The following is a 21,015-nucleotide window of genomic DNA, read 5'->3' as shown; positions in this document are numbered from 1 at the left end:
AGGGTCCCTGGAGGGGACAGTAGGGAGTCCCTGGGGTGGTCACTGCTGGGGAGGGGGGCGGGGCTCCTCTTCAGCTTGCCATCCTGGGAGGTGTCCCTGGGGTGTGCCAGGTGCTGTCCATGTCCATGGGGATCCATGAGGGTGTCCCTGGGGTGTGCCAGGTGCTGTCCATGTCTGTGGGGATCCATGGGGGTGTCCCTGGGCTGTGGTGTGGCCGTGGGGGCTGTGGTCCCCTGACCCCCTTGGTGTCCCCTGACGCCCTTGTTGTCCCCGTGCCCTGCAGGTGACAGTGCTGTTTGCGGGGCAGAACATCGACGGGAGCCCCTTTGGGGTGAATGTGGGCATGGCCCTGGGCGATGCCAGCAAGGTCACGGCGCGCGGCCCCGGCCTGGAGCCCGTGGGCAACGTGGCCAACAAGGCCACCTACTTCGACATCTACACCGCAGGTGGGGCACTGGGGGCTCTGGGGACATGTCCCTGGCACGGCCAGGAGACTGGGGACATGCCTTCATGGTGGCACGGCCATGGCATGGCCCAGAGACTTGGAGGACGTGTCCTTGTGGTGGTGTGGCTGTGGCATGACACACTGGCACTGTCCATGTCCTCGTGATGACATGGGGTGGCCTGGTGGCCCTGGGGTTGTGTCCTTGGAGTGGCAGGGCCATGGCATGATCTCATGGTGGCTTGGGGACACCTCCTCATTCCAGCATGGCCAGGTGGCTCGGGGGACGTGTCCTCGAGGTGGCCTCCATGTAGCATGACCTGGTGGCCCTGGGGCCACACCTTTGTGGTGACATGGCCATGGGGTGGTCTAATGGTGGCAGGGCCATGGCATGGCAAGTGGCACCAAGACTGTGTCTTTCTTCTGCCGTGGCCATGGGTGGCCTGGTGGCCGTGGAGCCATGTTGTCAGGGTGACAGGGCCATGGCATGGCTGGGTGACTTTGGGGACACGTCCCCACAGTGGCCTGGCCATGGCACTGAGCGCGTGTCCTGGCGATGGCAGGGGCTGGCTCGGGCGATGTGGGGGTGGTGATCACGGACCCCCAGGGCCGACGGGACACAGTGGAGGTGATGCTGGAGGACAAGGGGGACAACGTGTTCCGCTGCACCTACCGGCCCGTCCTCGAAGGGCCACACACCATCTGTGTCACCTACGCCGGCGCCCAGGTCCCCAGGAGCCCCTTCACTGTCAACGTGGCTGAAGGTGAGGCTCCCTCCTGGGTCGCCACGTGGCTCCTGAACATTTGTGGCCACTGTAGCTATGACAATGACACCTGTCAGCGGCCCCACGTCACCCAGCTGTGACCACGGTGGCCCCAAGGCACCCAGTGGTGACCGTGGTGGTCCATGACACCAATAAGTGACCACGGGTGAACCCATGGTCCCCTCACACTCCCCAGGGTGTCCCTCTGGCACCTCTGTCCCCAGGGGTTGGTTCCTTGTGTCCCTGAGAACGCCGTGGCACTCCCCTGTCCCCAGGGCATCCCCAAGGCATCCCCATGTGCCACTCCCAGCCCTGGGACACCCCCGTTCCTGTCCCTGGGGGTTCCCCAGGGTGCCCCTGGTTCCCGGTGGTGCTAACGGGATTTGCAGCCTGCACCCCCTCGGCGGTCCGGGCCACGGGCAGGGGGCTGCAGCCACGGGGCGTCCGAGTGCAGGACGTGGCCGACTTCAAGGTTCTGACGCGGGGCGCGGGCAGCGGGGACCTGCGGGTGACACTGCGGGGACCAGGTACGTGCCACTGTGGGAGCATGGCAGGGCTGGCAGCCTGGGGGCACCGTGGGCTTGGCCACTGGAAGGATGTGGGGAGGGTCCTACAGGGGGGGGCATGGGGTGAGTGTACGTGTGGGGGTCCCCCATGGAATGGATACAGATGGGGGACCCATGGGAGTCGGGGGTTGGGGACACCGTGGGGGTGACCACGGGGAGGTGGGTGCGCGGGTGGGGGTCCCATGAGGCTGTCCATGGAGGTTGGATGGCTGGGGGCCATCCTGGGGTTGACCAGGGGTTGGGGTGCCATGGGAGTGCATGGCTGGGGGTGCCCTGGGGTGGGTGCTCATTTGACCCCTCCCACAGGGGGCACGGAGGAGCCGGTGACGGTGCGGGACGTCGGTGACGGCGTCTACGAGTGCGAGTACGTGCCCCGGGTGCCCGGCACCTACCAGGTGTCCATCACCTGGGGCGGCTACGCCATCCCTCGCAGGTCAGTGCCCAGCACGGGGGCAGGGGCAAGGGAGGGGGTGGGTTTGTGCGAAGGGGGGGGGCGGGGGATGTACAAACCCGCTCCTCACTGCCCCACCACCCTCCCAGCCCATCTGAGATGCAGGCGTGCCCCTGGGGTGGGGGGTTTGGGGAATGTGGGGTGTGTGGGGGGTACAAGCCCTCCCTCATCCTCCCGACCAATCTGAGGTGCAGGTGTCCCCCCAGCAGTGGGACATATCTGGGGGACCTGGGGGTGCAGGTTTTTGCAGGTGTAGTGTAATCCCCTCCCTCCCATTACCCCAGCCCATTCAATGTGCAGGTGTGTGAGGGGATGGGTGTGTACAGGTGTGTACAGGTGTGTACAGGTGTGTCACAGCCCCCCTCACACCTGCCTGTGCCCCCAGCCCGTTCGAGGTGCAGGTGTCCCCCCAGCCGGGGGCACAGAAGGTCCGGGCCTGGGGGCCGGGGCTCGAGGGCGGCGTCGTGGGGCGCCCTGCAGACTTCGTGGTGGAGGCTGTCGGCACTGAAGTGGGGACACTCGGTGAGCAGGGGGGGGTGTGGAGGTGGGGGGCACTGTGGTGGGGACCCTGGGTGAGCCCTGAAGGGGGGGGACATGGGGACAGGGTTGGGGCACCGTGGTGGTGACATGGGACAGGGCTGGGGGTCCTGTGGTGGGGACAAGGGTGTGCGTGGGTGACACCCTGGTGGGGTGGGGACACATGGGGTGGGGACACATGGACAGAATGGGGGCCACCATGGGGCAGCGTGGCACTGTGGGGGGTGCCAGTGTGGTGGGGACTAGGGCACAGAGTGCGTGAAAACCCACTGGGGACATGGGGACAGGCTGGAGAATGGGCACCATAGTGGGGTCTCCCACCGCTGTGGTGACACAGGCATGCAGAGGTGGTGACATGGGGCAGTTTGGGGGTGGCCCCAGTGGGATCAGGGGGACACGGGTGGTGCCACACTGGGGGGACATGGTCACAGAGAGGGGACAGTGGTCTGGGGGGACATAAGGACATGTTAGGTGTCACCCTGCTGGGGGCCTGGGCACAGAGGGGGGACAAGGACGAGCTCTGGGGGCAGTGGCACAGACACGGCGGAGAGGGGGGGGATGAGCTCCAGGGGTGGTGGCACAGGCACAGAGGGGGATGAGGATGAGCTCTGGGGGCAGTGGCACAGGCACAGAGGGGGGACGAGCTCCGGGGGTGGTGGCACAGGCATGGGGCGGGGGGGATGAGGATGAGCTCCGGGGGTGGTGGCAGAGGCACAGAGGGGACAAGGATGAGCTCTGGGGTGGTGGCAGAGGCACAGAGGGGACAAGGATGAGCTCTGGGGGCAGTGGCACAGGCACAGAGGGAGGACGAGCTCTGGGGGTGGTGGCACAGGCAGAGGTAACGGTGGCTGCGGTGCCCACAGGGTTCTCCATCGAGGGCCCATCCCAGGCGCGCATCGAGTGCGATGACAAGGGCGATGGCTCGTGCGACGTGCGCTACTGGCCCACGGAGCCGGGGCTCTACGCCGTGCACGTGGTCTGTGACGACGAGGACATCCGGGACAGCCCCTTCATGGCTGATATCCGCCCCGCTCCCCCCGACTCCTGGCCTGACAAGGTGCTGCGACCCATGGCGACCCACGGATCCTGCTGTGCCCTGCTGCGCCCCATTGCACCTCACCTGTGGGTGCTGGGGGTGCCAGCACCCCATTGCATCCTTCTAACCCCCCCCTCCACAGGTGAAGGCCTTTGGGCCAGGGCTGGAGCCCACTGGCTGCATCGTGGATCGCCCAGCCGAGTTCACCATTGACGCCCGTGGTGCCGGCAAGGGGCCCCTCAAGCTCTATGCACAGGTGGGAGCTCTAGGGGCTGCTGGGTGACACTGGGTGCTGTTGAACACCTCTGAGTACTGTTGAACAATGCTGGGTTCCGTTCAGTGTTGTTGGGCACCTCAAGCACTATTGGGTGCTGTTGGGCACCTTTGGGTGCCACTGGCCAAAGCTGAGAGCCATTGGGCACCTTTGGGTGCCATTGGCCAGTGGTTAGCGCCATTGGGCACCTTTGGGTGCCACTGGCCAATGCTGAGTGCCATTGGGCACCATTGGGTGCCATTGGCCAGTGGTTAGCGCCATTGGGCACCTTTGGGTGCCACTGGCCAATGCTGAGTGCCATTGGGCACCATTGGGTGCCATTGGCCAACGCTGAGTGCCATTGGGCTCCCTCACCTCCCCCCTGCTGCTCACAGGACGCCGAGGGCTTCCCCATTGACATCAAGGTGAAGGACAATGGCGACGGCACCTTCCACTGTGTCTACGTCCCCACCAAGGCCATGAAGCACACGGTCATCGTCGCCTGGGGGGGCGTCAACACCCCCAACAGCCCCTTCCGTGTGGGTGTCGTGGGGGCCCATGGGTGCTGGGGTGGCCGTGGGGGTGCCCTTGATGTGTGGGGAGGGGGTCTTGGTCATGGAGGGCGTTAAGGTGTCAGGTGTGGGGCATGGGAGTCCCATGGGGCTGGGGGTCAGGGTAGGGCTGGGGCCCATGCGGTGATGTGGATGGAAATGGGGGTCCCATGGGGTGCTGGATATGGGGATGGAGGTCCCAGACCCATAGGGTGCTGGGGTAGGGCTTGGGGTCTCATGGAGTGCTGGGGATGGGAGTCTGGAGTGGTTGGATGGAGGCAGGGTGCCGGTGGTGGTGTTGGAGGTCCCGGTCCCATGGGGTGCCAGGGAGAGAGGGGTCTGTGCCCCTGCCCCATGAAACACTGTGGGCCCGCAGGTGAGCGTGGGTGAGGGCAGCCACCCCAGCAGGGTGAAGGTGCACGGGCCAGGTGTGGAGAAGACGGGGCTGAAGGCCAACGAACCCACCTACTTCACCGTGGACTGCAGTGAGGCTGGACAGGGTGGGTGCAATGAGGGGGGAACTCCTCTGTGGGCATGAGGCTTGTGTCCCTGGGCCAGCATCCCTGGTCCTGGACCATTTCCGCCAGTCCTGCTCCATCATTCCTGGATCAAGGGTCCTTTTTTCTGGGCCCATCAATTCTGGTCCTAGTCCTACATCCCTGGTCCTGCATCCCTGGTCCTACTTCCCTGATCCTGCATCCCTGATCCTGGTCCATTGTCCCTGCTCCTGGGTCTGCATCTCTGTTCCTGCACCTGCATCCCTGGTCCATTATCTCTGATCCTGGTCCATCAGTCCTGTCCATCCCCTCCAGTCTTGATCCAGCCCCCTGCCCCCTCTCCCTGGTCCCACTCCTTGGTGTCCCCCTGGGAGGGCCACTGACCCAGCCACCCCCACAGGTGACGTCAGCATTGGCATCAAGTGTGCCCCGGGCGTGGTGGGGCCGCTGGAGGCTGACATCGACTTTGACATCATCAAGAATGACAACGACACCTTCACGGTCAAGTACACGGCGCCGGGCGCGGGGCTCTACACCATCATGGTGCTCTTTGCCAACCAGGTCAGGGTCCTGGCACTGCCCCACATCCCCTGGAGTCCGTCCTGCCCTCTGTGGGGTGCCCCCAGCCCCGGGGCCCAGGTAGGGCCGGGGCTTTGACGCCGTGGAGCCCCCGTGTGACTGTGCCCTGGTCTTGGTCCCCAGGAGATCCCTTCCAGCCCCTTCCGCATCAAGGTGGACCCATCCCACGATGCCAGCAAGGTCAAAGCCGAGGGACCTGGCCTCAGCCGGACAGGTGAGGGGCCAGTGGGGTGGGGCACATGGGGTGGGGGTGATGGGTGCCGTGGGGCAGGTGCTGTGAGTGCTGTGGGTCCCAGAGTGGCCGACACAGGGGGGCAGGGGTGGAGGTGGGGATCCCCACCCATTTCTGGGTGCTGTGGGGCAGGGACTGTGGTCCTGTGGGCGCTGTGGGTCCTGCAGTGACCTGAGCTGATGCTGTGGCGCAGGGGTGGAGGTGGGGACCCCCACCCACTTCCGCGTGCAGACGCGGGGCGCGGGGAAGGCCCCCCTGGACGTGCGGTTCGTGGGGTCGGGGCCGGGCCCGGCGGTTGCTGACTTCGAGGTCATCGACAACCACGACTATTCCTACACTGTCAAGTACACCCCACTGCAGCAGGTGCGTGCTGGGGGCACCGGGACCCCGGGCAACATCCCATGGAGGCACCCAACCAGTGCGGGCACCCCGGCCCACAGGGTCACCCCCTGGGGGAATGTATGCCTAACATACAGGGGCTCCCCAGCCCATGGGGTACCCAAGAGGGCCCCCCTCACCGACATCCCATTCCCTGGGCTCCCCCAAGGACATCCCCCCACAGAGCCCAGTGTGTAGGGGCACCCCATGAGCACCCCCTCCCCATAGGCACCCCCAGCTCCTGGGCAACCCACCCCTATGAACCCCCCCATTGCCATGGACATCCCACCTCTGTGGGCCCCCCTAGGGGCAGCTGCAGCCCCACACGTGTACCTGTCAACCCAGGGCACCCCCAGGTCCACGGATTCCCTCACCCCTGGGAATTTACCCTCCCCAGCAGCCATGGGTGACCGCCAGCCCCCCTCAGCCTTATGGCTCTGTGGGCACCCCCTTGGAACCCCCCAGCACCATCCCCTGGGTGCCTGCCCTCTGCCCCATGGCTGGGTGCTGTGTGGGGGTCCCCAGGCACACCCTGAAGTGCAGTTGTTCTTGCAGGGCCCCCTGTCTGTGGTGGTCACCTATGGGGGGGACCCCATCCCCAAGAGCCCCTTCCCCGTCACTGTGGCTCCCCCCCTGCAGCTGGGCAAGGTCAAGGTGCAGGGGCTCAACAGCAGTGAGTGCAGCACTGGGGGAATGGTGGGGGGACCCCGAGGGAGGGGAGTGCCCTGCATGTGGCGTGGAGTGGGGGGCGGGCCCTGGAAGGGACACCTGAGCACTGGGGGCACCCTGGGGGAAGAGACCTTGGGGGGGACACCTTGGGGACAGGATCAGTCTGGGGGGGCACTCTGAATGTGAGGGCACTCTGGGGGAGGGCACTCCTGAGTGTGGGGTTCAGCATGGGGTGAGAGCACATGGGGGCATGGACAGTGCATGTGGGGGTACCTGGGTGGGGGATACACACCCTGGTTATGGGGTGCAGCTTGGGGGCCCCAAGGGTGGGTTGGGGGGCACCCTAGTTGGAGAGCTTTGGGACTGCCTGTGCATGGAAGCAACCAGGATATGAGGGACAGATATGGGTGGGGGCATGGTGGGGGGGGGCACACACCCTGTGGGGAAACAATACCCTGGATATGGGGGACACCCTTGGGTGGAGGGGACACACCCTGGGACAGACACACACACCCTGCCCCGCATCTGGGGGACACATCTGGGTATGGGGTTCTCCATAGGTCTGGGGGCACCCTAGGGTTTAGGGTGCCCCTCTGACCCCCCACTCCCCTGCAGAGGCAGAGGTGGGGCAGGTGCAGGAGTTCCAGGTGGAGGCCCAGGGTGCAGGAGGCCAGGGTCAGCTGGAGGTGAAGGTGACGGGCCCCTCGCGGCGCCCCGTGCCCTGCACAGTGGGGCCTGCCCCCCCTGGGGGCCCCCACCCCGTCACCTTCACCCCCTCCGAGGAGGGGCCCCACCGCGTCGAGGTCACCTACGATGGGCACCCGGTTCCAGGCAGCCCCTTCCCTGTGGAGGCTCTGCTGCCCCCTGACCCCTCCAAGGTGAGCCTGGCACACGCGTGTGCCACAGGGATCTGTTTGTGTCCCAGCCCCTGTGTGTCCCTCTGCCCTCCTGACCCCCACGCGCTGCTCACAAGCCCCAAATGTGCCTATACCCCCATAACCCCTGCATGTCCTCCCTGACCCCCATGTGTCCCTGTGCCTGCAGGTGGTGGCCTCGGGGCTGGGGCTGCAGGGCAGTCACCTGGGGGTCCAGTGACCCCTACCTGTCCCTCAGTCCCCTTGCCCCCTACGTGTCCCTCTGTCACCTTGCCCCCTACGTGTCCCTCTGTGCCCTTCATCTCCTCCTGTCCCTGTGTTCCCCCTGACCCCCCATGTGTCCCTGTGCCTGCAGGTGGTGGCGTCGGGGCCAGGGCTGAAGGGCGGCCGTGTTGGGGTCCCAGCCCCGTTCTCCATTGCCACGCAGGGCGCGGGCAGTGGGGGGCTGGGGCTGACAGTGGAGGGGCCCTGCGAGGCCAAGATCGAGTGCCAGGACAACGGGGACGGCTCCTGCGCCGTGTCCTACCTACCCACGGCGCCCGGGGAGTACCACATCAACATCCTGTTTGCCGGGCGCCACATCCCGGGCAGCCCCTTCACGGCCGCGGTCACGGCGCCCTTCGACCCCGCCAAGGTGACGGCCTCAGGGCCAGGGCTGGAGCGCGGCCGCGCCGGCGAGGCCGCCGTCTTCTCCGTGGACTGCTCCCAGGCCGGCGAGGCCGAGCTCACCATCGAGATCCGCTCCGAGGCCGGCGTCAAGGCCGAGGTGCTGGTGCAGAACAACCGTGACGGCACCTACGCCATCACCTACACCCCGGCCTGCGCCGGCGCCTACACCATCACCATCAACTACGGCGGCCTCCCGGTGCCCAACTGCCCCGTGCGCGTCACCGTGGACCCGGCCGTGGACACCAGCAGCGTTAAGGTCTACGGCAAAGGCGTGGAGCCGCGAGGTGAGCGAGGGGCCGCTCACCATGGCACCTCCTTCCCTTGGGTGGGGGTCTCCTTCTCTCCAGCAGCATCCCGTTCCTGTGGGCATCTCCTCCTCCTGGGTACCCCTCTGGACACCACCGCAGGCATCTCCCCTCTATGAGCATCCCCGTGGGCTGCCCATCCCCATGGGCACCCCATCCCCGTGGGCACCTCATCCCTGTGCGTGTCCCCTCTCTGTGGACGTCCCCGCTCATGGGCATCCCAGCCCCATGGGCACCCCATGGACAGCTCTTCTCACGTAGGGGATTTCTGGGCACCCTCTAGACATCCCTCCATGGACACCTCCCCCTTGCATGGACAACCCCGTCACTGTGGACACTCCCGTGGTCACAAACATCTCTTCCCCATGGGCATCCCCTCTAATGGGGGCTCTCCTGGGCACCCCACAGGCAACTCCCCCTGTCCCCTTGCCCTCACCACTACTCAGGGTCCCTGTGGTTTTCCCCTCATTCCTGGGAGGAAGTTCTGGGGATGCAGAGGGTGTGGGGTGGGACCCCAAGGGTGTGCCAGTTCCCCCCTGAAGCCCCTGTGTGTGCCGAGGGGGCAATGGGCTCTCAGAGGTTGCTGTAAGGGACCCTCAGGTGAGCTCTGGGTCCCCATGACCACCCTGTACCCCTCAGGAGTGCTGCGGGAGGTGGCCACTGAGTTCACGGTGGATGCACGGGCACTGGCCCCCACCGGGGGACCCCACGTCCGGGCACGGGTGCTGAACCCCTCAGGGACCCCCATCGACACCTTCGTCACCGACCTCGGCGATGGCACCTACCGCGTGGAGTACACACCCTTCGAGGAGGGTGAGGGACCCCCACAAGCCCCCGGGAGACACCCCCAGGTCCTCTTGCAGAACACAGACATCCCGGGGGACTCCCAAACCCCTAGGGACCCCCAGCCCCCTGGGAACCTCCATGAGCTCCCCCAGGGACTCTGCTTCTACACCAGACTCCAACTTTCCCCCAGGACCCCAAGTCCTGGCCAGGCATTCTCCATTCCTCATGAGGAACTTTCAGAGAGGGAGGGACCTTCCCATACCATGTCCAAGGGGGGACCCCCTTCAATTCCCACTGGATCCCCAGAACCAGGAACCCCCAAGACCCCTGAGACACCCCCAAAATCCCAATCTGGGACTCCCAGCCTCCCCAAAAACCTCATCCAGGGATCCCCAAAACCCCCAAGACCTTTCAAACCCTACTGAGGGACCCCCAAAATCCCCTGAGAATCCCCACCGCAGAGAGCCCTTGTGCCCCCTCCATGGGCAGTGTGTGATGGTGTCCCTGTCGCAGGACTGCACCTGGTGGAGGTGACATACGATGATGTGGCGGTCCCCAAGAGCCCGTTCCGTGTGGGGGTGGCCGAGGGCTGCGACCCCACCCGCGTTCGGGCACACGGCCCCGGCCTGGAGGGCGGCCTGGTGGGCACTGCCAACCACTTCACTGTGGAGACCAGGTGGGCACTGACCCCCAGCCTCAACCCAGCCCTGCTCCCCAAAGGCCAAATCCCTGCCCTACAAATGCCCTGCCCGAGCCATGTTCCACACCCACGGACCCCTCATGCTGTCCGTGTTGGGGGGTTTGGGGTGGGCATGGCTCCCTGCTTCAGTGCGGAGACCAGGTGGGCACCAGCCCTGAGTCCCTCCATTCCCACACCCACAGACTCCTCCCCCAGAGATGTCACCTCCCTCCCAAGCCACCATCTCCACTGCCTGTCGTGGAAGTGCCACCACTATCCCCTTGCACCTGTGCCCTTCATGTGCATGTCCCGTCTCTATCCCATATCACCAGCCTGCCACCTCCATCCTATGCCACCACTCTGGCATCTTTATGTTCTGCCATGGAGGTCCCACACCCAACCTCTTGCATCCTCTACCACCTGTGTCCTTTTCCATGGATGTGCCACCTCCATCCCATGTCACCAAAGAGGCATCTCCCCCCCTGCTATGAAAGTGCCACCTCCATCCCATGTCACCAGGATATCATCTCTGTCCCCTTGCTATGGAGGTGCCACCTCTGCCAGGGAGGTGGCACCTCCCTCCCCCTGCCAGGGAGGTGGCACCTCCATGTCCCCACCATGGCAGTTGTTCCCCTGGCCCCTCCGTGCCTGTGTCACCTCTCTGAGTGGTGGCGTGTCCCCAGGGGCGCGGGCACTGGGGGGCTGGGCCTGGCCATCGAGGGTCCCTCAGAGGCGAAGATGTCCTGCAAGGACAACAAGGACGGGAGCTGCGCAGTGGAGTACGTCCCCTTCACGCCTGGTGACTACGACGTCAACATCACCTTCGGCGGCCACCCCATCCCTGGTGCGGGCACACACAGGGACAGGGGTGGGGGGACATGTCCTGGCTGTCATCTCTTGGTCGCAGGGCTTCACTGTGGTCATGCCACCCACGGTGGCTCCCCGGCCAAGTTGTCCCCTGCCTGTGCTGTCCCCATGGCCATGGCTTTGGTACCCCTGTGGCCACACTGACCGATGGTCATGTTGTCCTCATGGCTCCCATTGACCCCATGGCCACACTGACCTTATGACACACTGGCCCCACAGAGTGTCCACGCACATGATGGACACGCCAACTGTACGGCCACGCTGTCCCTGTGCCCCTGTTGAGCTCATGGCCACGTTGACCTTGTCCTCACGCTGACCCCATCCCCACACTGACCCCACACTCACACTGGCAAGTGGCCACACCGCCCCCATCCCCAGCTGCCCCATGCTGCCTCCCTCATGCCCTGACCCCTCTCTCCACACAGGGAGCCCGTTCCGGGTGCGAGTGCGGGATGCTGTGGACGCCTCCAAGGTGACATGCTCGGGGCCAGGGCTGGGCCCCAGTGTCCGTGCACGGCTGCCCCAGAGCTTCACTGTGGACGTCAGTGCTGCGGGACGTGCAGCCCTGGAGGTGACACTGCTGGGACCCACTGGTACGTGGGGCCATGGGGGGAATGGGGGGCCTGTGTCTCGTGGGGTGTCCTGACCTCTGGGGTGTCCTGCCTCTTGTCCTACTCCGTAGGATGTCCTGGCCCTTGGATCCCATGGTCTATGGAGAGTCCTGCCCCCTGGGGTGCCCTGACTCCTGGGTTGTCTGGCACCATGGATGCCCTGTTCCAAAGGGTGTCCTGCCTCACGGTGTCCCCTGTTACATAGGGTGTCCTACCTGTAGACGTCCTGCTCCATAGAGTGTCCTACCCCATAGGACATCCAGCCCCATGGATACCCTTCTTCATAGGGTGTCCAACTCCATGGGGTGCCCTCTTCAGGGATACTCAGATCCACCCAGGGAGGTTGTGCCCTACATGCTGCTCTATACCCCCAATGTCCTCCTGTCCCACACGTCTCCCTGCCTCACATGTCCCCACCCCACATGTCCCACTGCCCCGCAGGGCTGTCGGAGCCAGTGGAGATCCGAGACAACGGTGATGGCACCCACAAGGTCACCTACACCCCAGCCACCGATGGGCCCTACACCGTGTCTGTCAAGTATGGGGGGCAGGAGGTGCCACGCAGGTGAGACCCTGCCCCGCGTGGGCACAGGGAGACAGGATCCCCACACAGCCTGGAGATCCTGGCACCCTCCTGACTCCCTGCCTCCCCCAGCCCCTTCAAGGTGACGGCGCTGCCCACCCACGATGCCAGCAAGGTGCGGGCGAGTGGCCCCGGGCTGAGCGCAGGGAGGGATCCCTGCCAGCCTCCCCGTGGAATTCACCATTGACGCCCGCGACGCCGGCGAGGGACTGCTCACGGTGCAGATCCTGGTCAGTGCGTGAGGGGGAGACACGGGGGAGTGTGAGGGTTGTGGGGGGCACACTGAGGGTGGGCTACTCACAGTCCAGATCCTGGTCAGTGCAGGGGGGGTCATGGCTGCTGAGCCCAACATGGTGCCCTTTTCCCCACATCCCTGGGTGCTGAGCCCCACATGGTGCCCTTTTCCCCACATCTTGGGGTGCTGAGCCCCACATGGTGCCCTTTTCCCCACATCTTGGGGTGCTGAGCCCCACATGGTGCCCTTTCCCCCACATCCTGGGGTGCTGAGCCCCACATGGTGCCCTTTTCCCCACATCCCGGGGTGCTGAGCCCCACAGGGTTCCCCCAGCACAGGGCACTGATGGGGGTTGCCTGCAGGACCCCGAGGGACAGCCCAAGAAGGCCTCAATCCGGGACAACGGGGACGGCACCTACACAGTGTCCTACGTGCCCGACGTGCCGGGGCGCTACACCAGCACTGTCAAGTACGGGGGCGACGAGATCCCTGCATCGCCCTTCCGAGTCCTGGCCGTGCCCTCTGGCGATGCCAGCAAGTGCCTCGTCACAGGTGGGGCTGCCCCCCAGTGTCCTTATGCTGACCTATGTCACCCCTTGCTGGCCTCTGGCATCCCCTTGCTGACCCACAGCATCCTCTCACTGCCCCACGACATCCCCTCGCTGCCCCACCGCACCCCTCCCTGCCCCACAGCGTCCCTCCTGCCCCACAGCATCCCCTCCTGCCCCACAACATCCATATGCTGACCCACAGTGTCCCCCTGCTGTCCCACAGCACCCACCCCAGACACCCCTGCCTTACCCCCACCACCCCATGGCTCCGTGGCTGCCCCCCAGCACCCCTGACACCGCCCCCAGACCTGCCCCGCAGCGCAGTGGGGATGAACGGGTGCCCCCAGGACAGGATGTGCCGGCCCCCCCGGAGCCCCCCGGCCCCCTCGGCACCCCCAGCCCCCCAACCCCTTCTCACCGCTCTCCCTGGTCTTTCTTGCAGTATCCATTGGGGGCCATGGACTGGGTAAGTGGTGCCAGGGGGCAGTTGGGGGGCTGGGAGGAGGCAGTTGGGGGATAGGTTTGGAGTCCCCCCGTGGCCCTGAGCCCACCCTCCCCTGCAGGTGCCTGCCTGGGCCCCACGATCCAGATCGGGGAGGAGACGGTGATCACGGTGGATGCAAAGGCAGCGGGACAGGGCAAGGTCACCTGCAAGGTGTCAACACCTGATGGTGCCGAGCTGGACGTGGATGTGGTGGAAAACCACGATGGCACTTTTGACATCTTCTACACTGCTCCTGAGCCCGGCAAATACGTCATTACCATCCGCTTTGGCGGGGAGCACGTCCCTAACAGCCCCTTCCATGTCATGGTGAGTGGGGCACTGTGGGGGGCACTGTGAGTCTGGGGGAGTTGTGATGGGTCAGACTTCGGGAGACCACGGTGTGGGCAGCATGGAATTGGGAGACCACGGTGGGTGCCATGGGGCAGAGAGCTGGGACTCTGATGGGCACCGTGGGGTTGGATGATCATGCTGGGTGCTGTGGGGCAGACAGGTGGGGCTGTGGGGTTGGGAAACAGTGGTGGATCCAAGGGGCAAAGAGTCAAGGGCACAATGGACAGCGTGGGACAGATTTTGAACACCAGGGTGAAACCATGGTGGGGTTGGAACATCATGGTAGGCATCAACAGACAGAGGACTGGGGCCATGGTTGACACCAAGGGACAGAGAGTTGGGTCAGTCAGCGTGTAGTTGCAAGAGCACAATGGGCACTGCAGGATTGGGTGACCATGATGGGAGTTATGGAATTGGGGAACCACAGAGGGGCAGTGTTGGAACAATGGTGAGACCATCATGGAGCTGAGAGTTGGGAGACTATGGTGGGCACTGTGGGGCTGGATGACCATGGTGGGCACTGTGGGGCCAGGGTTGTGGTGTTGGGAGTTAGGATCATGGTGGACACCATGGGGTTTGGAAGTCATGAGGATGCTCAAAGGGCTGGGAGAACCCAAGGAGAACACCTTGGGCATTCTCATGTCTCCTCTATGGCCACCCTGGGGCTGGGAGCCCACCATAAGGTTCTCACCCTCCCTCTCTGCCCCACGATCAGGCCACGGAGGAGCCCCCAGCCACCACGGAGAACCTCCGGCCCTTTAACCTCGTCATCCCCTTCACGGTGCAGAAGGGTGAGATCACAGGTACAGCACAGGGTTGTGGGAATGGGGACCACCCCTTCAGGCACCAGCCCTCCTCTTGGTGCCCCTACTGACAAAATACCCCCAGGTGAGGTGCGGATGCCCTCGGGGAAGACAGCACGGCCCAGCATCACCGACAACAAGGATGGGACAGTGACAGTGCACTATGCCCCCTCTGAGAAGGGGCTGCACGAGATGGACATTCGCTACGATGGCAACCACATCCCCGGTGAGCCACTGGGGGCCACTGGGAGGTGGCTGAGGGAGGTTGATATAATTGTGCCCTGGCTGGACTCCTGTGGGGCAGGCATGCACCACGGTGTGGAATGTCCCTGTGGAATGTCTCTGTGGGGTCCATGGTTGGTCACCCTTGTGTTGGGGTGTCCCCATGGGTCTCTGATCATTGTCCCTTGTGTCCCCAGGGAGTCCCCTCCAGTTCTATGTGGATGCCATCAACCCACGCCACGTCAGTGCCTATGGGCCTGGGCTGAGCCATGGGATGGTCAACAAGCCGTGCACATTCACCATTGTCACCAAGGATGCTGGCGAGGGTGAGTGATGGCCAAGGGGGGCTGGGAGGTCATAGGGACCCCCCAGTGCCATCAGGAGGGACTGGAGACCCCTGTTGCCTCCTGACACCCCTTGTCCCATGCTTTCTGACAATGCCTGTGCCTCCAGGTGGGCTGTCCCTCGCGGTTGAAGGTCCCTCCAAGGCAGAGATTACCTGCCAGGACAACAAGGACGGGACATGCACCGTGTCCTACCTGCCCACAGCCCCTGGCGACTACAGCATCATCGTGCGCTTTGATGACAAACACATCCCGGGCAGTCCCTTCACTGCCAAGATCACTGGTGAGACAGGTTGGGGGCACAGTGCACAGTGGGGTCTGGGGGAGTTCTGGGGGTCCTTGGCGGCTCCGCGTGGCCATGGGGGCACCTGGTTGGCCATGGAGACATCTACGGAGTCATGGCCATGAGGGCACCTGCGAGGCTGTGGGGGCACTTGTTTGACCATGGGGGCACCTGTGGGTCACAAAGACCATGACATGGGGACACCTGTGGGGTAATGGGCACACTTGCCCCATGGCCATTGGGACAGCTGTGGTGTCTCTTGTCCATCCCTGGCCACCAGGATCCCCCCTCCCATGGCCTTGGGGACACTGTGAAACCTTGGAGTCCCCAACCCATGGCCATGGGGGTGTCATAGGGCTTTGAGGACCCCATCACAAGGCCCTGTAGACCTTGTGGGGACTCTATCCATGGCCTTGAGGATGCTATTCACACATCTTTGGGCAACCCCTGATTCTGAGGACCCTCTCCATATGTCCATTGGGACCTTGTGGGGCTTTGGAACATCATTCCACCACCCCTGGGATCATACTCATCTTGTCGTCCACCTTGGGCTGATGTCCCTGCTGATGGCATCTCTGCAGGGGATGACTCCATGCGCACGTCCCAGCTCAATGTGGGCACCTCAACGGATGTGTCCCTGAAGATCGCAGAGACAGACCTGAGCCTGTTGGCGGCCACTATCCGCGCACCCTCGGGCAACGAGGAGCCGTGCCTGCTCAAGAGGCTGCCCAACCGCCACATCGGTGTGCAGGGACACGGGGACACCACGGGGACACAGGGACATGCAGATGTGGGCACAGGAGAACTGGCACATGGGCACATGAGAGGAGGATGTGGGACCTGGGAACTTGTCAGGACAGGGAACAGTGGGGCTATGGGGTCACAGGGATGGGTGGCCTTGTGGCATTGGGTCAGCAGGGGGTTGTGGCCATAGTCAGGGGACTTGGATGGTGACCAGGGGCTGATGGAGGTGGCAGGGGCTGGTGGCGGTGGCTAGGGGATGGGGATGGTACATGCGTGGTGGCCAAGTCTGGTGGTGGTGTGTGACCGCTGTGTCCTCCTCAGGCATCTCATTCACACCCAAGGAGGTGGGTGAGCACGTGGTGAGCGTGCGGAAGAGTGGGCAGCACGTCACCAACAGCCCCTTCAAGATCCTGGTGGGACAGTCAGAGATTGGTGATGCTGGCCGGGTCAAGGTGTGGGGCCAGGGGCTTCTGGAGGGCCACACCTTTGAGGTAGCTGAGTTCATCGTGGACACACGCAGCGCTGGTGAGGACATGGTGGGGGATGGCCGTGGGTGAGGGGGTAGCCATGGCCAAGGGCAGGATGGGGTGATGGCCATGACCATGAGTAGGTTGTGGCCACCCAAGGATGAGGTGGTGGCCATGGTTATTGCAGTGGTGTACTAAGGCCACGTGTGATGGTGGCCAAAGCTACATGTGGCCAGGAAGGGATGATGGTCATGGCCAAGGCCGGATGGTCCCTCTGGCTGGGGTTGGATGGTGGCTGTGGTGGCGATGTGGCCATAGCCAGGATGATTTGAGGACCATGGCCATGCTACAGCTGTGGCCAGCACAGGATCAGGTGGTGGCTATGCTGTGACCTTCATCTAAATGGGATGGTGACCATGGTGGTGGCATGACCAATGCACAGGTGAAAGGTGGCTAAGGCCATGCCATGGCTGTGGCCAACAGGATGGGCTGGTGGCCATGATTATGGGCATGGTATGACCATGGCCAGGATAGAGTGGTGGCCATGTCCATGGTGCAGCCAAGAGGGTGATGCTGTGGTGACCATGGCATGGCCGTGGCCAGGACAGGGGTGATGACTGGGATTGGGTGGTGACCATGGACAGTTTGGGCCTGTGGTCATGGTTTGACCATGACCAGGACAGCCTCCATAGGACACCGCTGATCATGTCCCCATGTCCACCCAGGTTACGGCGGGCTGGGTCTGTCCATTGAGGGCCCCAGCAAGGTGGACATTAACTGTGAGGACATGGAGGATGGCACCTGCAAAGTCACCTACTGCCCCACTGAGCCTGGCAACTACATCATCAACATCAAGTTTGCTGACAAACATGTCCCAGGTGGGGCTGAGGGAAACATGGGGGACAGAGGGTTGTGGTGGGGAAGGGTGCTAGGACCCCCAGGGGGTGACTGAGGTAACTGTGTCCCACAGGGAGCCCCTTCACGGTGAAGGTGACGGGTGAGGGGCGGATGAAGGAGAGCATCACGCGCCGGCGGCAGGCGCCCTCCATCGCCACTGTTGGCAGCACCTGCGACCTCAACCTTAAGATCCCTGGTAGGGTTGGCCTTCCTCCTCCTCCTCCTCCTCCTCTTCCTCCTCCTCCTCCTCCTCCCTCCTCCTCCTCCTCTTCCTCCTCCTCCTCCCCCTCCTCCTCCTCCTCCTCCTCCTACTCCCTCCTCCTCTCACCCTCCCTCCTTCTCCTCCTTCTACTCCTCTTTTCTCCTCTTCCTCTTCTTTCTCCTCTTCCTCTTCTTTCTCCTTCCCATCTTTCATCCTCCATTATCCTCCTCTTCATGCTCCATCATCCTCTTCTCTTGCTCCTCTTCTTCTCTCTTCCCCATCCTAATCTTCTTCCTCCTCCTGCTTTGTGGGCCATGGGGATGGAGACACATCTCAGCCACTCCAGCTCTGATTTCTCCTTGCTTCCTCTTTCTCTCCCCTCCGTGCGTCTGTGTCCATGTCTGTGTCCCTCTGTGTGCCTGTGCCTGTGTCCTTGCATCCCACTGTGCGTGCCACCCCGCACTGATGCCTCCATCCACATGTCTGTGTGTCCATTTGCACCTATCCACGTGTCCATCTCTGGCTTCATCCACCCTTGGCTCCACCCCTCCCTACACCATTCTCTACTTCCAACCCTGTGACCCCCCATGTCTCCACCCATCATGATTCCATCATCCCTGTGTCCATCCTTGTCTGTCCCTCCATGTCTCCACTCATCCACATCTCCTCCCATCACCACATCCATCCCTCTGTCTATTTATCGCCACATCTATCCATATCCTCCTGTGTCCCCGTCACCCCTCTGTGCACCCTTCCATTTCCCCTCCGTGCTCACACCCTGTGGTCCCCATGTGTCTGCACTGTCCCTCTGTGTCCCGTGGGGCGTTCCCCAGGGAACTGGTTCCAGATGGTGTCGGCGCAGGAGCGGCTGACGCGCACGTTCACGCGCAGCAGCCACACGTACACACGCACGGAGCGCACTGAGATCAGCAAGACACGTGGCGGCGAGACCACGCGCGAGGTGCACGTGGAGGAATCGACCCGCGTGGGCGGCGCCTTCCCCCGCGCGCCCCCGGAGCCCTTCGGGGCCTTCGGGGCCTTTGGGACCCGCGAGGGCATCGGCGCCTTCGCAGCCCCCGCGCGCACACACGAGGGTGCGTCCTGCCCCGGCTCCTTCGGGGGCTGTGCCTGGGGCTGTGCAGCAAAGTGGGATGGCACGAGGGCTGCGGGTGCATGAGGGGCAAGCGCACACCTGGGCTGGGTGTGCAGGGCACTGTGCTTGCACGAAGGGCGGGTGGGCATGAGGGGAGTGTGAGTGCAGGGAAATGTGTTTGCACAAGGGCTGGATGCACTGGAGCATCAGTGTGTGTTTGCACAGAGCTGTGCTTGCACAAGGACTGGGTGTGCAGGGAAGTGGGCTCGCATGAGAGCTGGGCACACTTGCCATGGGAGTGCCCTTGCACACAGCTGTGTGTGCTCACACAAGGGCCCACCTGTGTGTGCCCAGGACACACCTGGGACAGTCTCCCTGGCACACGCCCGGGGGCTGCTGTGCTGATGGGGAGTGCCCTTCACATGGGATGTGTGCAGAGGAGGGGGAAACTCTGGCTCTTTGCACACGCAGGTGCACACCTGCTTATGGGGTGTGTGTGCTCAGCCCAGAGGGCTGTTGGTCCCCTCAGCACGAGTGTGCAGTCCCTCAAGGGCGTGTGCATGTGTGTGCACACGTGTGTGTGAATGAGTGTGTGTGTGCACGCTGGCAAGTGCATGTGTCCTGTGCATGAGGGGGTGCACTTGCAGGGTGGGGTGCACCTACTGGGGGGATGCACATGGGCTCTGGTGGGTGTTGTGATGTCAGGGCACACTAGTGGCAGGGTGGTGGGAGGACAGTGACAAGGGTGCCCTGGTGGTGGTGTAGCAGGGTGTTAGTGTGCCAGGGAGCCCTTGGGATGATGGTGAGAAGGTGATGGGTCATTGGGGTGCCTCAGTGCCCTGATATCAGTGTGACAGGATGTTGGGGTGACAAGATAACACAGTGCCCCAGTGATGCAGGGGTGCTGTGGTGCCAGGGTGATGTTTTATAGGGTGCCATGGTGACAGGATGACAGGGTGCCCCAGTGACAGGTGCTGGGGTGCCATAGTGACATGGTGATATGGAAATGGGGTGCAAAGGGGCTGGGGTGCAGGGGTACCCGGGTTACAGGATGATGGAGTGATGTGGTGACAAGGTGCTCTGGTGACAGGATGACAGTGTGCCATGGAGTGCTGGGGTGCCATAGTGGCGTAGTGGTGGCGTGACAACAATGGGGTGATGTTGGGGTGCCCAGGTGCCTGCAGGGTGACATGATGCATGCCTGCAGGCAAGGCATCAGCACAGGAGCTGGGATGCCATAGGGGTAGGGTGTTGGGGTGCCAATGTGTTGGGGTGCCCACGGTGAGATGGTGCATGCCCGCAGGCGAGGCGTCAGCGCAGGAGCTGGGATGCCATAGGGGTAGGGTGTTGGGGTGTTGCTGGGGTGCCAATGGTTTTGGGTGCCCACGGTGAAATGGTGCATGCCTGCAGGCAAGGCGATGGTGCAGGAGCTGGGATGCCATAGGGGTGTTGGGGTGTTGCTGGGGTGCCGATGGTTTTGGGTGCCCACGGTGAGATGGTGCGTGCCCGCAGGCGAGGCGTCGGCGCAGGAGCTGTCGGCGCAGGTGCTGAGCCCATCGGGGCAGCGGCGCGAGGCCGAGGTGGTGCCAGGGGCTGCAGGGGTGTACAGCGTGCGCTTCGTGCCCCAGGAGACGGGCGCCCACACCGTCAGCGTCAAGTTCCGAGGGCAGCACGTGCCCGGGAGCCCCTTCCAGTTCACCGTGGGGCCCCTGGGCGAGGGTGGCGCCCACAAGGTGCGCGCGGGGGGCACCGGGCTGCAGCGCGCTGTGGCTGGCACGCCAGGTACGGGGGGGCTGCCAGGTGTGATGGGGGCCTGGGGGCTCTGGGGGCAATGAGTGTGTGGTTGTGATGAGGATGTGGGGGCAGTGAGGTAGAGGTGCTCTTGGGGTGATGTGTGTGGGATCTGGGTGCTGTTGGGGGTGTGGGTGGCTATGGGGGGGTAGGTGCTATGTGTGTGTGGGGTGTTGGTGAAATTTGGGGGCTCTGGGTGCTGTGATGGGGGATTTGGG

At 63.9% G+C, this 21,015-nt stretch overlaps 1 protein-coding gene across 1 annotated transcript in view; it reads left to right on the top strand.

The window, feature by feature from the left end:
* FLNC (filamin C) overlaps window positions 1–21,015 on the top strand; it is a 29,824-nt gene that overhangs the window by 5,203 nt on the left and 3,606 nt on the right. Inside the window, 35 exon segments of the mRNA XM_036401489.2 lie at window positions 284–446; window positions 1,006–1,206; window positions 1,596–1,733; window positions 2,079–2,205; window positions 2,609–2,745; window positions 3,624–3,817; window positions 3,939–4,052; window positions 4,445–4,588; window positions 4,977–5,100; window positions 5,498–5,658; window positions 5,800–5,890; window positions 6,102–6,271; window positions 6,842–6,959; window positions 7,571–7,833; window positions 8,186–8,783; window positions 9,444–9,617; window positions 10,104–10,266; window positions 10,953–11,113; window positions 11,562–11,729; window positions 12,189–12,312; window positions 12,403–12,475; window positions 12,477–12,560; window positions 12,928–13,117; window positions 13,559–13,582; window positions 13,680–13,927; window positions 14,667–14,754; window positions 14,840–14,980; window positions 15,174–15,302; window positions 15,430–15,603; window positions 16,185–16,346; window positions 16,669–16,872; window positions 17,540–17,692; window positions 17,785–17,907; window positions 18,747–19,007; window positions 20,519–20,788. Of these exon segments, the coding sequence (XP_036257382.1) occupies window positions 284–446; window positions 1,006–1,206; window positions 1,596–1,733; window positions 2,079–2,205; window positions 2,609–2,745; window positions 3,624–3,817; window positions 3,939–4,052; window positions 4,445–4,588; window positions 4,977–5,100; window positions 5,498–5,658; window positions 5,800–5,890; window positions 6,102–6,271; window positions 6,842–6,959; window positions 7,571–7,833; window positions 8,186–8,783; window positions 9,444–9,617; window positions 10,104–10,266; window positions 10,953–11,113; window positions 11,562–11,729; window positions 12,189–12,312; window positions 12,403–12,475; window positions 12,477–12,560; window positions 12,928–13,117; window positions 13,559–13,582; window positions 13,680–13,927; window positions 14,667–14,754; window positions 14,840–14,980; window positions 15,174–15,302; window positions 15,430–15,603; window positions 16,185–16,346; window positions 16,669–16,872; window positions 17,540–17,692; window positions 17,785–17,907; window positions 18,747–19,007; window positions 20,519–20,788 (5,857 nt within the window).

The sequence above is a fragment of the Molothrus ater genome, chromosome 5 (assembly GCF_012460135.2).
Source record: "Molothrus ater isolate BHLD 08-10-18 breed brown headed cowbird chromosome 5, BPBGC_Mater_1.1, whole genome shotgun sequence".
Classification (NCBI taxonomy): Eukaryota; Metazoa; Chordata; class Aves; order Passeriformes; family Icteridae; genus Molothrus; species Molothrus ater.
This window is presented reverse-complemented; position numbering and strand designations above follow the sequence as displayed.